The 17915-nt window shown below is 43.9% G+C and overlaps 1 protein-coding gene across 3 annotated transcripts in view; it reads left to right on the forward strand.

Moving 5' to 3' along the window:
- The window catches only part of SLC13A3 (solute carrier family 13 member 3), a 75641-nt gene that overhangs the window by 14090 nt on the left and 43636 nt on the right, over positions 1–17915 (forward strand). For all 3 annotated transcript variants that reach the window (XM_057701595.1, XM_057701597.1, XM_057701598.1), the window contains exons 2-3: positions 14268–14533; positions 17175–17335. In XM_057701595.1, coding sequence (XP_057557578.1) covers positions 14298–14533; positions 17175–17335 — 397 coding nt within the window. In that variant the 5' untranslated portion in view covers positions 14268–14297. The remainder of the gene's footprint in view (positions 1–14267; positions 14534–17174; positions 17336–17915) is intronic.

The following is a 17915-nucleotide window of genomic DNA, read 5'->3' on the forward strand; positions in this document are numbered from 1 at the left end:
CCAGAGTTTCTCAGCCTCAGCAATGATGACATTGATCCTGTTGGGAACAAATAATTTTATGTTGTGGGAGGCTGCCCTGGGCACTGGAGGACATTCAGCAGCATCCCTTGGCTCTACCCACTAGCACCATCCCCTTCAATCACCCAAAAATGTCCCCTTTGTCCCCTGAAAGTCAAAATCATCCCCTATTGAGAACCACTAGATTAAGTAATCTCAGGTTCATTCTGGCTCTGATTATTTTAGGATTTATTTAAAGGTTTAAAAACAGTATATTTGAAGCTCAGCTTTAAGAAATTAAACTTGTATTAAGAATAAAGTGACATTAATATATGATTTTAATAACTATTACAACATAACAATAGCTCATATTTATTGAGCATTCCCATGTATCTGTCACTCAGTCAGTGGCTATTTGATATGAAATAAATCACTCTCCGAGGTAGGTACTATTATTATGTGCCTGTAGCACACAAGGAAACTGAGGGTGAGGGCAGTTAAATAACTAGATCACACAGCTAGAGTATGGAAGGATTGCGTTGATAGTTCAGGCTTATCTAATTCCAAAGCCCACACTATTTCTACTGTGTATGTTTATTGTAGGAAGATTAGAAAATACAGATTATAAAAAGGAAATATAGTGCTTTCTGATGACAAAATTAGTAGGCGGAAGGCACTTCAGGTTTAAGTTGGTGGAGTCCGGAGTTTTCTATTCCATTCACCTTTCTGAAGCAGACTGAAAACAGTAACGAAAAGCAACAAACGTAGAAGAAAATGCATCTCTGATGAAAGAAGGGCAACCACAACCCCACCCTTGGTTTGTGAAGAAGAGCTGCCAATGATGGTGGGTTTTGGACCAAACTGCAGAAGGGAGTAAAGAGCTTCTGGAGCTCGTGGGTGGGAAGCAGACTTCTCCAGGAATATTCTTCAACTTTATGAGCCCTTCCTAATCCTGGCAAAGCCTAAAGCATGTACAGGGGAAGGGAGAGTTGCTGAGATGTATGTGACAGTTCAGAGTTCAGATGAACTGGATGAAGAGGCTCGAAGACCCTTGGCAGGAAGCAGGATTTAAAGTGGCAGATGAGAGAAAGGATGGATAACGATCAGCCATGTGGCTGTAAGGGCTCTAATTTTCTCTCCCAGTAAGTCAAAGAGACTTACTCAAGGAGATACGGAAGAACTGTGACATTCTTGGGTCCTTACACCTAATCTCCACACTAAGTCTATTGCTTAGAGTAGAGATATATTTCAGGGCAGTGCTAATGAGAAAGGGTTCTGGGATAATCCACAGGGCTTCTGCGTAGACACACCTGATGCTCCAACTTCCTCCCAGCCCCTCTCCACACTTTCCTTTAACAAAGAACTGTGATAAGTAGCCAACATGGGACCTACAAAAAGACAGTGTGAGAAATAAGAAGAAAGGGAACATCAAATGAAAAGTAAACAAAGAATAAATACGGGAAGAGTTGTGTAATGAAGTAGGAGAAACTACTGAAGAGACATTTCTCTGTGAAGTACATAAAAAAATTAAAGAAATGATGGCCTTCCTAAAATCTCAAGATAAGAAATAAAATGGTCAAAGAAGAGAGAATAAAAAGTAGACAGAGATTTAAAAAGCAGTGTTCTGGAAGTGGGTAGAAAAGTGAAGCCACGCTCATGTGACCGAGAAACTGGAATTCTAAATTTCATTTAATTTTAATGAATTCAAACTTGCATAGCCACAGGTAGCCCCAAACTACTATATTTGGACAGCCCAGTTCTAGAGATTTCCTTGGCATTCTTTTCCCTTCTGAAAAAGAAAGCTGACCACTTTCCATTTTAGCCATCCCCCAATCACATCCACATCAAGTTCTTCCAAATTCTGGCCTCTGGGATCAATCAGCCTTCATAGTTGGGACAGCCTTCTGGCTTCTGGCCCCTGTCTTCTCGGGCTGCAGTCTCCTTCGGGCTTGTCCACCCCTGGAGGTTTTAGCTGAGTCACTCCAGCTTCTGCTAGGAGAGGGCACAGGCTGGGGATGTGAGAGATGTTTCACCTGGAGCCATGACTCCATCTACCTTGGGCCACCTCAGCAAGATTCCCCTTCCTGGAGCGGTGCCTCTGGATGGAACAAAGTGGCAAACGGGCAGACTGCTGGGCTTTTGAGATGACCCATAAAGTGAGCCTGTAAGGTCAGACACCTCCCCCACCTCTGCACTCCAAAAGTTAAAATTCAGAGAAACAGGGCCTTGGGATCATGTGACTCTAGGCTTCTACCCTAATCTGCCCTCAAGGAATCAAAGGAAGATTCCATTCTGCAGACACGCAGACTGACTCTCCATGTGGCCAGGTGGCTGGTCTGAGTTCACCAAACAGAGGTAGAGGTGGGTCAGATGTGCTGTGCGCTAGAGTAAACTCATGGCTTCACTGGACCCCACTCCCTGATCCACTATTCAGACCGGGAACCATGAGATCTGCCCTTGTGTTCTATGTGGTCCTGAAGAGATCATTCCTCCTGTGACCTCAGTTTCTGTACCTGTAAAGTGGGGATTTTAAAACGGAGCAGGGATTTTTCACAGAGCATCCTGATTCCTAGTAATCCATGAACAACTTGGCATTAGATTCAGAATTGTGTATGTGTGAGCACTTTTCTAGGACTTTCCACAATTAAAACCATTTAGATGAGAGGTCATAAATTGGTGACCATGGATCTGATGCCTTTTGCAGATGTGTTTTTGGCCCACACTTTCCTTTTAATGAGGAAATCATTCAAAATGGTGAGATTTCACATAAAAGCACAATTTTAAGCTTCTCTTGAAAAAGGAGATCTGGCCTCACAGGCCCCACGTTTCCCCATGGCAACAGTCAGGAGCTGAGCAGCAGTTGCTGTTTTCAAGGGGCCTATATTCCCCATTTCACCACAGTCCCCACTCCTCCCTATTGCACCTATGACACTAAAGCCCAGTGCCAGCTGCAATTTATCATCAAACTTGGGCTTTTTTCTCCTGCTAAAAGAATGGTTTTCTGTACCCACAGCACTGTCAGAAGTGCAAATCAGACTCGAGAAAACAATGTGATTTTTCTTATGCCAGCCCACTTCACTCATTAAATTGTCCTTGCATTTGAGTTTGTCATGCCTGATTTAGAGCACTTAATTATTCATTTAACAAATGTCCATTGAAGCCCTGATGATAGAGGTGAACAAACACAGACAAGGGCCCTGTTTGCATGGAGCTTACAGTCTGGTGGGAAGAGGGCTAATGATAAGTGAACAAACAAATACTTCGGCCATTGGTAAGTGCTTGACAAGAACAAGACTGGATGGTGGAGATCAGACCATAGACAATAACGTGGTCAGTGAAGAGACGACCTTTGAGATGAGGCTGAACAACAAGAAAGAGCAAGCTGGGCAGAGATCAAGGTTGAGGGTCAGGCAGAGGAAACAGCAGGTGCAAGGACCTGGAGGTGGGAATGGGCTTGGTGTGCTGGATCTCTGAGAGCCCACTGCTTAGTGTCCGTAGGCCAGCTCTCTAGTCCCTGCCTCCATGCCTCCTGGGAGGCTTTTGCTCTCCGAAAGTCAGTTCTGTCCTCGAGGCCTGCAGGGGTGGAGGGGTGGGGCCAAGCGGCAGCAGTACTTATTAATTCCTCACCAGATGTCTGGCATCTGGCTGGCAGTTCTGAATCCAGGTTGCCCACAGGAAGCTCAGCTGGGGTAGGGAAGCTATTTGGGGTCACCTTGGCCCTGCTCCAATCCCTAACCAGCAAGGTAATGAAACACTCTCGACCCACCCACTGCCCAAGCCCTGTGGAGGCCAAGGATCGACTTCCCAAGTCCTGCCATTTCCCTCGGGTCACCTCCCTGGCTGACACGTGCTGTATCTGGAATCATTCCTCGACAAAGGATTGATGCTGACATCCTGGCAAGAGCGCCCAGAGAGGGAGGAGAAAGCGGGAGGGAGTGAGAGAAACAGAGAGAAAGAGGGGAAAGAGGGAGAGGGAGAATCCAGGCCTGGGACTCAGAGCCTTTGAAAGGCCACCCTTGCAGCCAGAATTTACCAACACTTCTCCTCCACACCCACCCCATCCCTGGTATTTAATGTTCAGAATTAATACATTGGACTAAAGGACTGGCAGGATGTCACCCCCGAAGCAGAAGTACTCAAATATTTACAGCAGCTTTACTCATAATAATGCCAACGGGAAACACTTGTTTCCATCAGCAAGACGATTTACAAAGAAAGAGGGGTATATTGACAGAATGCAATACTACACAGCAATAAAAAAGAATGAACTGATGATACATGTGACCTCATGGATGAAACCACAGGCATTATACTGAGCAGAAAATACAAAAGTATACCCTGTATGATTCCATTTAAGTAGCATCCAAGAACAGGAGAAACCAATCTAGAGCAATGGAAATCACAGCAGTGTTTTGAAGAGGGCATGAGGATTGACCTGAAAGGGGTTTAGGGGAACATTTGGGGGGATGGAAATGTTCTATATCTTTTTTATTTTGAACTATAGTTGATTTACAGTGTTGTGTTAGTCTCTGGTGTACAGCAAAGTGATTCAGTTATACATATACTTGTATATTCTTTTTCAGGTTCTTCTCCATTATAGTTTGTTGTAAGATATTGACTATAGCTCCCTGTGCTATACGGTAGGGCCTCTATTTTATATATAAGAGTTTGTATCTGTTAATCCCAAACTCCTAATTTATCCCTCCCCACCTTTCCCCTTTGGTAACAGTAAGTTTGTTTTCTGTCTGTGAGTCTGTTTTGTAAATAAGTTCATTTGTATCATTCTTTTAGATTCCCCATATGTGATATTGTATGCTATTTGTCTTTCTCTGTCTGACTTTCTTCACTTAGTATGATAATCTCTAGTCCATTCATGTTGCTGCAGATGGCATTACTTCATTCTTTTTTATGGCTGAGTAATATTCCATTGTATATATATACCACATTTCTTTATTGGAAATGTTCTATATCTTGGTTGGTATGGTGGTTGTATCAGTACCTACATTTGTTGAAACACAAACTGTACACATACAATGGATGCATTTTATTGTATGTAAACTATAGCTCATAAAGCTATTTTTTTAAAGTCAGGTTTATTTTTCTTTCCAGCTATTGCTCTAAAACATATTCAATAGGAGACACTCTTCCTCTATAACCTGGACTAAAACTCCTGCAGACCATGACTTTCCCTGTCACTCCTGAAAAGTAATTAAAATCCTCCAGTTACTTGAATATAGAAACATGATCTCTATTCAGAAAGTAGAATGGTCAGTTCCAGGCAAGGATCAAAACGTGGAACATAGTTTGATGTGACGTCTTTTCCCCTCCCCTACCTGGGTGCTCCACAAGCTGGGAGCCAGAGAGGGAGAGTCTTCTCTCCCAGGCTCCCCCTTAGATTTCTCCTCTTCCTCATGTTCAAGAGCGAGGTATCTGACATCCATTATGAGAGAAGCCAGGAGGGCAAGAGGAGGCTGAGGAGCAGGCGAGTGCTTGCTGGCTCCTCTGCTCGGCTGGCTTCCTCCTCCGGGTGTCTGGCATGTCCTCTGACATGTTCTCTTGTGAGCATCACAGGAGGTGGGGGATTAGAGGGACCCTGCTCCAGGAACACTTCCCTTGTGGGATACATTTTCTCTGATAGGCTGCGCCCATCCGGTGTCTGGTTTTCCGTTGGTCTGCTGCATATGAAGTTTTTGGGGGGTCCTAAGCAGACCTCTTAGACAAGATTTAAAGTGGCCTTGGTGACCCACATCTGGTCCTCAAGGAACACTTGGGATTTTCCTTCTCACATCTTTAGAGTATTGGTCCAGCTAGGGTTACCAGATAAAATACAGGGTGCCCAGTTCACTTTGAATTTCAAATGAACAATGAATAATTTTTTTAGTATAAATATGTCCCAAATGTTACATGGGATATACTTACACTAAAAAATTTATTTATTCACTGCTATTCATCTGGATGCTGATTGGGCATTTGCAAGTAGCCTGCTTAGCTTCTCCCCGTCTCCTGCTTCTGTACTGACATGATGCTAAGCGGAGGCACAGGAGCCAACATGCCTGTTTTATCCATGAGGCTGCCCTGTGACCTTGGCCAGGTTACTCAATCACTTTGTGCTTCAGTTTCCTTATCTGTTAAATGGAGATAATCCCGGGACCCACTTCATAGGGCTGTTGTGACAATCACAACTAAACTGAGATAATGCAGGGACAGTAGTTGGAATGACATCTGACACATAGCACATTCTCAGTAAATGTCGATTCTTAGTCTTACTATTGTGGTGGTGCTGGTGGTTGCTATCATATGAAGAGAGGGAGGACTGTAGCTTCCAGTTAGATTATTCTCTAGAGAAAAAGAGCCAGAGTGGAAGGAAGGATGAGGCTCCTGGATGGGGAAATTGGGAGGGGACATGGTGATTATTAAAAGCGTGCACTTTGGGGACAATGGGGCACAGATGAGAAGTGATGGAGGTACAGAGATAGCAAGGCCAGGCCAGCGAGCTTGAGAGGGCTTCTTTTAGTCTAGGAATGGGAGAGATTCCAGGGATGTTAAAGAATTAGAGGATGCAGGAATTTGCAAGGGCAGCCATGGATCACGAGGAGATGCAGAGTGGTACAGTGCAAACTGTGGAGTCAGACTTCCATGGGTTCAAATCCTGGCTCTGCCCCAGCAACCTTGGGGCAGACTTACCTGACTTACCCTCTTTGCCTCAGTTGTCCCATCAGTAAAATGGAGATAATAATGCCTGCCTCCAAGCATGGCTGTGGAACGGAATGAGTTAATGCATATAAATTACTAGGAAAAGTACCTGGCCAGTAGTAAGCACTTGTTCATTGTTAGCTTTCATTATACTCGGAGCCCTTTAAATGTGTAGGGGAAGAGAGTTTAAAAATTAGAATTTCTGTTTAGATATGCAGTTCATGATCTGCAACTTTACCCTGGGACCAAATTACCTGGGTCACAGCTTTACATGCATGACTAAATAGAGGTCATTTATAATCCCCTCTGAAAAATAATAGGGCCTCTCATTAAATGAATTAATATGTGTAAAATATCTGAAACTTAAGGAAAACTCAAAACATGTTGGTGGCTGTGGTTGTCATTATTACTGTGATTATTCTCCTGCATAGGGATATGAGGCAGGATGGAAAAGGCAACTCTGAACAAGCTTCTCAGAGTTCAGATTTTCCAGGTGGCTTTTCATGCCACTGATCTCAACCATTATAATATTCTCTTTTCTCTTCTTTTCATGCCCTTGTCAGGACAACCCAGGTAGTAGGGTTACCCTGGCCTCACAAAATGAATTGGAAAATGCTCCTTTTTCCTCTGTTCTCTGGAGGGGTTTGTGTAAGATGGGTATTGTTTAGTCCTTCAACGTTTGGTGAATTACCATTGAAGTCAGCAGGGCTTAGAGGTTTTTTGTTGTTGTTGTTTGTGGGGAGTTTTTTTAATGATTGATTCTCTTTAATAGACAATGAAATATTCAGCTTTTCTTTTTCCGATGGTTGAATAAGTTATGTTTTTCAGGAAGTTTTTCCATTTCCTCTGAGTTATCAAATTTATTGGTATAAAGTGATTCATACTATCCATTTAGTGTCCTTTTAGAGCTGTAAGGGTAGATTAGTTCATGCAGGCGGGGCCCCCATGATGGAATTATAGCCTTTATAAGAAGAGAGCTTTTCTCAGCATGCCTGGCACCAAGGAAGGACCAAGTGAGGACATAAGGAGAAGACAGCCATCTGCAAGCCAGGAAGAGTGCTCTCCCCACAACCCAAATCTGCTGGCACCTGGATCTTAGATCTTCCAGTCTCCAGAACTGTGAGAAATAAATATCTGTTGTTTAAGCCACCCAGCCTACGGTATTTGCTTGTAGCAATCTGAGCTGAATAAGACAGACATATATTTTCCAAATGGGAATACCTCTTGGTCTGTCAGGTGGTGTACAAAACAGGGTAGATGTGGCATGACTTCCAAAGCCAGCAGCAAGCTTTGACAGCAAATAATTGTGTGTTTTTAAACAATGGATGCCTTATGGAGCATGGTACCACACATGGTTTGAAGAATGTCAAGTTTGTACCAGAATGTGACCCAGATTCCTTGGGGGCTTTCCATAGATGTCCTTCTGCCTGGAGGCCCACCGCAGTGACAGGAGCCCGTTTACTGGATCACAAGACCTAATGGTTAAATTTTCATGAATTTTGCTAGCTAGTTGTTAAACATAAGTACTATTTAAAATAAAACTTTATTAATTGGGATTAAAAAATTATATCAAAACAAAGGTAATAGATAGTCAAAGCCATCACTTCCTAATTGTTTTACTATTATCTACGGTCTTGAGGTTATTTACATCTCCTGTTATTCACATCTACACGTGCAGTGGAAATACTACAGAGTGTTGTGACACTGCCCATCTCTTTCTAACACTGCTCAGTGATGTAACTTGGTGGCTCGAAATCAGCCATGTGGGGGTATTTACACCAGAAAGCCAGTAAGCACTACAAATTAGGGTTTAGCTTGTTGTTTGGTTGCTTGTCTAGACTTAAGAAGGTGATGGGAAGAGTTAGTCGTGCAGACCACACTTCAAATGTGCTGTCTGGAGCTGTTACATCGTGAACGGCATAAAAAACGAGGAACTCTTCGTCCGGTATTTGAAAACCACCATTTGATTCAGTCAAGAAGACGCTCACACCGTTGGTAAACAAGTGGTGTTCTGACATATTCCTTCATTGAGTCCGTTTTGTCTTAATAATTAATGGGCATGAAAATATAACTAACATTCATAGTGGAACTAAACTCATTGGTCAATGACATGAGTGGCTTCTTCGCTGAACTGGATAGGAATCAAGAATTTTTACACACACACACGCAAACATACACACCCACAATTTTTCAGAGAGCTAGTTGTTAAAAATTTACCAGCACACCACTTGAGGGATATTTGGTGGGTAGAGTCTGATAAGGTCATTTGAGTTTGAGAAGAACTAGCCATTGAGAAGGTCCTATGATTGGCACGGTCAGATTTGCTGGTAGAAGTGCTGTGACTATGTCTCAGTCATTTTCCTAGTCTCCACTCCCAGTCGTGTTCTTAGCACGTGGTCAGGAATAGTGTTTGCTGAATGGATGATAGTGAGCATGTTGTAAGCTCTGTCTCCGAGTTGCAGAAGCATGTATTAGTCATTCAACAAATATTTTGGGTTCCTACAACGTGCCAGGCACTGTTCCTGGCTTCAGGGATACAACCCCTGCCCTCCTGGAGCTTACATTCTAGTGGAGGAGAAAACCAATAAGATATGAAATCTGCTTTCAGGTTAATTTTATGTCTCCTTGACTAGACTAAGAGATGCCTGGTTAGTTGGTGAAACATTATTTCTGAGTGTGTCTTGTGTGGATGCCTCTGGAAGAGATTGCATTTGAATCAGTAGACTGAGATCTGCCCTCACCAAAGTGGTGGGCATCACCCATCAGCTGAGGGCTTGAATAGAACAAAGGGTGGAGGGAGGGCACATTCCCCTCTGCTTGATCTGAGCCATCCATTTTCTCCTGCCCTCAGACATCAGTGGTCCTGGTTCCTGGGCTTTTGGACTTAGATTGGAACTTACACCATCAGCCCCCTGCTTCTCAAGGCTTTGACCTTGGACTGAATTACACCACCAGCTCTCCTGGTTCTCCTGCTCACAGATGGAAGATCGTGAGACTTCCTGGCCTCCATAACCGCAGGAGCCAAATCCTGTCATAAGTCTCCTCTTATATGTATCTAGATATGTCCTATCCATTCTCTTTCTCTGGAGAACACTGACCAATACAGGTGGTAGAAACTGGGCATATGAAGAAAACTGAAACATGATAAGGGGATGGAGACAAGGGGTATCACGCCTCTGCCATACAAGGAGCCAAGATATGGGCTTCTGCTTAAAACCTGGCCCTATCTCTGGGAAGCAGTGTGTCTTGAGAAAGGTCACTTGACCTCTCTGAGCTATGAAAACTGTCTCTAGCTGATATTCAGGTCCATTGCAGACTCTCAAGTTTCCAGCACTAAGAAGACCTTGTTGCCAAATTTGCTTTTTTGTGGTCTGACCTTTGGATACATCCATTCCCCAGGTGGTCTCTGAAACTCCATGAGCAGAATGTGGACATTCCAGAAGCTTCTGTAAACAGGGTGCTGTTTATTGTGCTGCCACTTTCCTGCATCTTTTTTCTGTACTGGGAGTACCTGGGATGGGTCTGCCCCTCTGTTTGCCTCTGTGGAACCCTGTGATGATGCTCTTTGGCTCCAAGCACCCATTGAGGCAAAGAAGGCCTTTTCTATAATGAACCAGTACAGGGTCTCAGCTGCCTGCAGGACCCCATACTGGGGTTCTAGAAACATGTCTGACACCTATCTGTCGTCTGACCTTTATCCTTCCTGGTCTCAGTGTTCACATCCGTAAAGCTGGGGGCTTGGCGATTGCCTGACTGTCCTCCATTGAATTCTTGAATCAGGGAAGTATTAGGGTCTGCCAGGGTGGGTGGGAGGGAGGGAGGGAACAGTGGGGCCCAGTGGAGAGTTCCTCATCCCACTTCTTCCAGAAAAACTCCTTTTTAAGTGAATTTTTCTTTCAGGGTTTGTCTGTTTGATGTTGTGATTCAGTATACAATTTTGCTTGGACAAAGGGCTGAAAGTTAAAAATACTTATAAATCTGTGATTATCTAAGTTCTCTCACCCCTGATATGTAGGGATCTGCCTGGTGTAGAAACCAAAAATATGTTAAGAAGTCAAAACTTAGGTAATTTTTAGTCGTTGGATTTGATTCGATATTATTGCTTTTACTTTTGATTTTTAAAGTGTGTGTCCAATAATCTAACCTCTTGGAATATTCATTTCAAGTGGTGTTGATTTGTTTTACAATGATTCTTCCCTGACTCCAGCAACTCAAAAGTGTGAGAACTAATAAATGAATTCAGCAAAATAGCAGGATACAAAAGACAACACACAAAAATCAGCTGCATTTCTATACACTAATAATGAACAATCTAAAAAGGAAATTAAGAACATAATTCATTTACAATAGCATCAGGATAAAATACTTAGGAGTTATCCAAGGAGGTGAAAGACATGGAAAATATAAAACATTACTAAAAGAAATTAAATAAGACAGAAATACAGATCTTCCTCGACTTGCGATGGGGTTACATCCCAATTAACCCACTGTAAATTGAAAATATCGTTAAGTCGAAAATACCTTTGACACACCTAACCTACTCATCATCGTAGTTTAGCCTAGCCTACCTTAAATATGCTCACTTACATTAGCCTACATTGGGCAAAATCATCTAACACAAAGCCTATTTTATAATAAAGTGTTGAATATCTCATGTAATTTATTGAATGCTGTACTGAAAGTGAGGAGCGGAATGGTTGTCTGGGTACAGAATGGTTGTAAGTGAATCGGTTGTTTGCCCTCGTGGTGGTGTGGTTGACTGGGAGCTGAGGCTTGCTGCCACTGCCCAGCATCGGGAGACAGGATCAGACCGCATATTGCTGGCTTGGAAAAAGATCAAAATTCAAGATTCTATTGAGCGCATATCACTTTTGCACCATTGTAAAGTTTAAAAAATTGTGGAGCTGAACCATCATAAGTAGGGGACTGACTGTAGATGGATATATATCTTGTGTTCATAGATTGGAAAACTTAATATTGTTAAGATATTGATGCTACCCAAAGTGATCTAAAGAGTTGATGCAATCCCTATCAAAATCCAATGGCTTTTTTTTTGCAGAAATAGAAAAACCCATCTTAAAATTCATGTGGAATCTCAGGGGACCCCAGATAGCCAGAACAATCTAGAAAAAGCACAAAGCTGGAGGACTCACACTTCCTGATTTCAAAACTTACTACAAAGCGGCAGTAATCAAAACAGTGTGATACTGGCATAAAGACAGACATAGACCAATGGAACAGAATAGAAAGCCCAGAAATAAACCCTCATATGTATGGTCAAATGATTTTTGACAAGGGTTCCAAGGACCATTCAATAGGGGAAAGGATAATCTTTTCACCAAATCGTGCTGGGAAAACTGGATATTCGTAGTAGAAGAATGAAGTTAGACCTTTACCTAGCATCACATACAAAAATTAACTCAAAATGTATTCATGATGTAAATGTAAGACCTAAAACTATAAAAATCTAATAAGGAAGCAGAGGACAAAAACTTCAGGACATTGGATTTGGCAATGACTCCTTGGATGTGACCCCAAAGGTACCAGGCAACAACAGCAGCAAAAAGACAAATTGGAAAATAGGATTTGTTGTACAAAAATTCCCTCTGCAAGAGAGTTTTTGTAGGTCTGTAAATTGCATGAGAGAATGTAAGCACTGGTACAAAGGCTAAGGCACTTGGGAAATAGAAATTCTTTAATGTCGTGCATGTTAAGCAGAGTCTCAGGATGTGTTTTCAAGGTTTAGAAATGGACATGGGTGTGTCTCACAGTCTTCCCTCTCTCCGTAAATGACAACCTCATTCTTCCTACTGCTGAGGCCAACAACTGGAATTACCTTTGGCTTCTCTCTTTGCCTTACACATAACAGATCCTTGGCAAAGATGTGACATTATACCTTAGAAATAGATCCAGAATTTGACCACTTCTCATTACCTGCACTGCTCCCAGCAGGCCCTACCCACAAGTATCTTTTGCCTGGATTATTGCCAAAGCCATCTCATTGGTCTCCCTGGACCATTTGGCCCTGCCCCATCTAAAGATGGATTAGCTAATCGTAGTGTCCGCACATAGCTTGATGCCCATCCTGTGTAGCTGAGGACACATTCTATTAGGATGGTGGTTGTTAGGATGGAATTCAGTTCCGTGTCCTATGGACACTGAATAAAGTCAACAAAACCTACTCCGAGTAAGAAGGAAGAAGAAGAAAATGGCACCAGACAGCACCAAATCCAAAACGTGGCCTGTGTGCGCTGGAACATGTGAGATCATTGCCTTGAGAGAACATAAGAAAGCAAGGTCAGGGCAGTGGGCACCTTCATTCTAACACTGACTACGTGAATGAGACACTATTTATCATGGATCCTGCGGGACACTGGTGTATCAGAAGTTGTCGCCATTATTGCCCTCTTGTTTCATGAGCAGATGAACAATTTCATGGGTTTCAGCAAATGTGCAAACCCATGTAACCACCACCCCAGTCGAGGTCTAGAACATTTCTGTCACCCAAATAGTTTCCTCTGTGCTCCTTTGCAGCTCCCCACCCCCCAACGCACAAACTTCCTAACCCCAGCCTCGATCTGCTTTGTTTTGAATCTTTGAAATTGCACTGTCAACCTGTCCCAGGTTCCAGTAATCAGCTGATAACAGCTGTGGGGTACTTGGTTAAGAGAGTTGACTCTGGAGGCAGATTGCCTTGTTTGTACAACCATCACCTTGCTAGCGACCTCCTGGCATCTCAGTTTCCTAATCCATCAAGTGGTCGTAATATTTGTACCTACTTCACTGGGATTTTGTGAGGAATAAACAATACCTGGTACCTAATGGCCCAATAAATTATTATTACTATTTATAGAGTGTGTACCAGGTGTTGGACATTGTGCTAAATGCTGTGATTGGATGTGGCAGTTGCTACTGGTGCGCCGTCCACATCCCTGTTGGCACTTACCGTTCTGCACATGCCAGTAGCTGCTTACTGAACCCTGGATGCTCTGCATGAGCGTGTTCTCTGACTGCTGCCCAGGGCAGGCCGAAGTTCTGGGCAGCTAATGCTCCCGCCGTCAGCCCTCAACCAGCGATGACCAAGAGCTGGCAGATAAATAGCCAGCTTCCTTGCCTCCCAGGGGGCTACTCTGAAGCATGATCTACACTGTCTTCTGGGGTCCCCATCAAGACTGAGCCCCACCTGCCCACAGAGTAACCTTCTTGTTAATACACTGTGTTGGCTTTCTTCTCTGTTTCACTTTCTCACTGCCCTTCCAGAACTTCCTGGGATTCCCTGGCAAGCAAACTACTTTCACTCACATGCTCATCCCAGGGTCTGCTTCTAAGACAATAAGGTTTTTCATTTGATCCTCAAACAGTCCTATAAAATGGACAGATACAGCTTCCCCACTTTATAGTTGAGTAAAATGAGGCTCAGATAGGTGACACCACCTGCTCGAGGTCTGAGCCTTGGGCACTTACCCTCTCCACTGCCTCCCCGAGGAACATCCCTGATGGGCCCTGCTCCAGGACCTCTTCTCCCTCTGCCACCCAAGCTCTGCTGACCCTCCGGGGCCTGCATCTCCCCCCTGCAGGAAGGTCGCTGCCTGTTTGTCATCCTGCTCATGGCGGTATACTGGTGCACGGAGGCTCTGCCCCTCTCGGTGACGGCCCTGCTGCCCATCATCCTCTTCCCCTTCTTGGGCATCCTGCCCTCCAACAAAGTCTGTTCCCAGTACTTCCTGGACACCAACTTCCTCTTCCTCAGCGGTCTGATCATGGCCAGCGCCATCGAGGAGTGGAACTTGCACCGGAGAATTGCCCTCAAGGTCCTGATGCTCACTGGAGTCCAGCCAGCCAGGTAAGGCCAGGTAATGGGTCCAGCTCAGAGGTGGGGAGGCAGACGGACCACATCTCTTGGGGCCCAAACCCACTCTTCCTGCTCTGGTCATCCAGGGCAGCAAACTCATCATGTCCCACCATCCACTTATTTATTCATTTCTCAAATATTTAGTGAGCCCCCTCTGTGTGCCAAACACGGTGCTAGGCTTTTGGGCAGTTCTCAAAAGTACGTAAGAATCACATGGGAATCAGTTGAAATGTTTATTCCCAGACCTCACCCCCAGGGTTTCGTGTCCAGTAGTTTTAGTAGGGGGCTGTGTTAGCGGTTTGATTCAGACTGCTTGGGGCTGAATTGCACCTTTCCTGCTCTGGGGAGTGACTTACCCTCTCTCTGCCTGTAAAATGATGATACAATAGCTTGTGCCTGCACAGTAAATGCTGGCTGTTATCATCCTGGTTTTCAATTTACCAGCCAAGGTGAAAGGGTGGGTGGGGAGTGGATGGAAAGATGGCCTTGGAGAGACAGGAGGTGGGGTCCATTCCTACAGGGCCTCGGGACCCCGGCTAGAATTCAAACTTTTATTTTAAGAGAATTGAATGGCCTTTAAAATAAGGTTATTGTTCTTTTTTCTTCAATTTGTTCAATCTTAAGAGGTCCTTCCTGGTAACGTTTTTTAAAATAAAGCACAACACATAGGATTTAAAACAAAAACGAAAACAAAAACAAAAACCTCAACAATTACAGCAAAATGCACTTACCTAAATAATTTTTTAAAACCGCACAAACTTGTGAGAGAATACTGTATGTGCTTCTTTGTTAACACAATAAATGATGAGATCTAGAGACAGCCTGATAACTGCAGTCTTGAGGCAGTTCTGAGTATCAGTGATATTCCAGAATGTCTCAACTATTATAATGTGATATGAAGGTGTCTGTGCTCTTAATAGGTGACTAAGTCCCCTTCTAATAATACTGAACTTTGTTGCCTATGTTTATCACTGAGGGAAATATTTAATTTCTATTAGATGTTAGTAAAATAGAGAAGCATTTCCCCCCATCATTTCCACCCTGAATTATATCCATGGCCCCCTGGTTATTTTTTTTAATTAAATTTAATTATTATTAATTAATTAATTTTTATTTTTGACTGTGTTGGATCTTCACTGCTACACGCAGGCTTTCTCTAGTTGCTACGAGCAGGGGCTACTCTTCATTGTGGTGCACGGGCTCCTCGCTGTGGTGGCTTCTCTTGTTGTGGAGCATGGGCTCTAGGTGCACAGGCTTCAGTAGTTGTGGCACATGGGCTCAGCAGTTGTGGCACACGGGCTTAGTTGCTCCGTGGCATGTGGGATCTTCCTGGACCAGGGCTCAACCCCGTGTCCCCTGCATTGGTAGGTGGATTCTTAACCACCTGCCCCCCAGTTGTGAATGTCTGCTTTAAAGAGTTCTAAGTTGGAGAGTGACATGATGAGATTTGTATTTTTAAAAAATTCCTCTTGGCTGTGGGGAGTAGATGAGGGTGAGAAGCTGGATGCAGCCTAGTAGGAGACTGTTCTGGGGGTGCAGACGAGAGATGATGACAGCTTGGACTAGGGTGGTGGCAGTGGAGATAGACAGAATGGATAGGTTTGAGGGCTCTTATGTGATGGAGATTGGGGTGGCAATGAGGGAGAGGAAGGTTCTGAATAACTCGTGATTTTCTAACATCTGCTCTGGGCCAGGCATTCTGCTAGGCTCTGTAGCTGTCTCCTCATGGAGGAACTGTCCTGTGGGAGAGATTCCGTCTGTAGAACTGATCCCAACACAAAGCAGAATTTGATACCCAAAGGACACATGATGCTATAGGAGCCCACATGAGAGGTATGAGGTAACTTCTTCTTGGAGGAGGTTACATTTGACCTTAAAGAATGGATGAGGCTGCTATCAAACATGTTTTAAATTTATGACAATGAAAATAGTATGACACTAGTTCAGAAATGGATTTTTTAAACACAGAATAAATAATCTGGAAGAAATCTAAATCAATGGGGGAGGGAAGGATTCAAGAAATGGTGGGTGTTGGAATAATCAGTGTATTCTTTAGGAAAAAAATCAACTTAGTTCTGACTTTGTTCTATACAACTAAGTAAATTCCAGGTGGATTAAGAGTTCAATGCAAAGAAAAAAAATCACTAAGCTTAGATTCCTGTTGGTGGGAGGGACCAACCAATGGCAGGCAGGCAGGACATCAAGGTGTGTTTGGGAGCTGGCAAGAAATTCAGCAGAGCCTGAGCAGAGGTACCTGGGAGGAGTGGGAAGAGAAGGGGGAGAAGAAGCTGGGGAGGCCGTTTACGGTAAAATAGTGGAGAGTCTTGGTGCCAAACCAAGGCACCTTTATCCTGCAACAGGAACCATCACGGATTTGGGGGCAAAGGAGAGAAAATTTTAGGGTTGGTGTGTCTTCAGAACTATTTTACCTTGGGCACCTGAGGTCAGTTCACTTGTATACATTGAGTCTGTTTCCCTAGATCTAGAATAAGCACGGTGAATGGATTTGTTTTCCGCTTGGTCACTAGCTCGTCCTCTCTGGGCCTTAACTTTCCATGTGTAAACAAGTGGGATGCAAATGGGGACCAGAGGCCCTGGTTCTCGGTCTGCCTCTAACTCCCTCTGTGCCCAGGCTCATCCTGGGGATGATGGTGACCACCTCCTTTCTGTCCATGTGGCTGAGCAACACCGCCTCCACCGCCATGATGCTGCCCATTGCCAGCGCCATCCTGAAGAGTCTCTTTGGCCACGAGGCTCATAAGGACCTCAACTGGGAGAGTGAAGAGAATGCAGGTGAGCCTGGGAGGGGACTGGGAGCAACTCCACCAAGGTGGAGGAGTGGGAATGGGGACATCCAAGGAGTGTCGGGGAAGGCCAAGGGGATGCACTTATTGAGTACCTACTGTGTGCCACGTTTAATAATAATAATAGCTAAGAATTAACTAAGTCAAACCATGGTACCTTTTTAAAACATCTGTGTTTATTGAGCATATACTATGTACTAAGCAATGAGTTAAACACTTCACATACATTAACTCCTTGGCCTCTCAAAACAGCCTTATGAAGTAGGTAGTATGCAAACTGAAACAACGATGAGATTTATTTCAATGAGATTGGCAAAAATAAGAAAGCTGGATAGTGCCCAGTGTTGACAGGTATGGGAGCCATTAGAACTCTGTGCAATGCTAGGCAGTGCAGACAGTCAGCCTTTCTTAAGGGCATTCTGCAAATATTTAATCAAATCAAGTGTGCATATCCCCTGGAACCCAGAAGTTTGGCCCTGAATGCAAGTACTAAAGGCCTTCTGACACAGGTCCATGAGGAGACGTGTGTGACCATGATTATGCAGCATCCCCTGTGGAATGCTGGTTAG

The sequence above is a fragment of the Hippopotamus amphibius genome, chromosome 12 (assembly GCF_030028045.1).
Source record: "Hippopotamus amphibius kiboko isolate mHipAmp2 chromosome 12, mHipAmp2.hap2, whole genome shotgun sequence".
Taxonomy (NCBI): Eukaryota; Metazoa; Chordata; class Mammalia; order Artiodactyla; family Hippopotamidae; genus Hippopotamus; species Hippopotamus amphibius.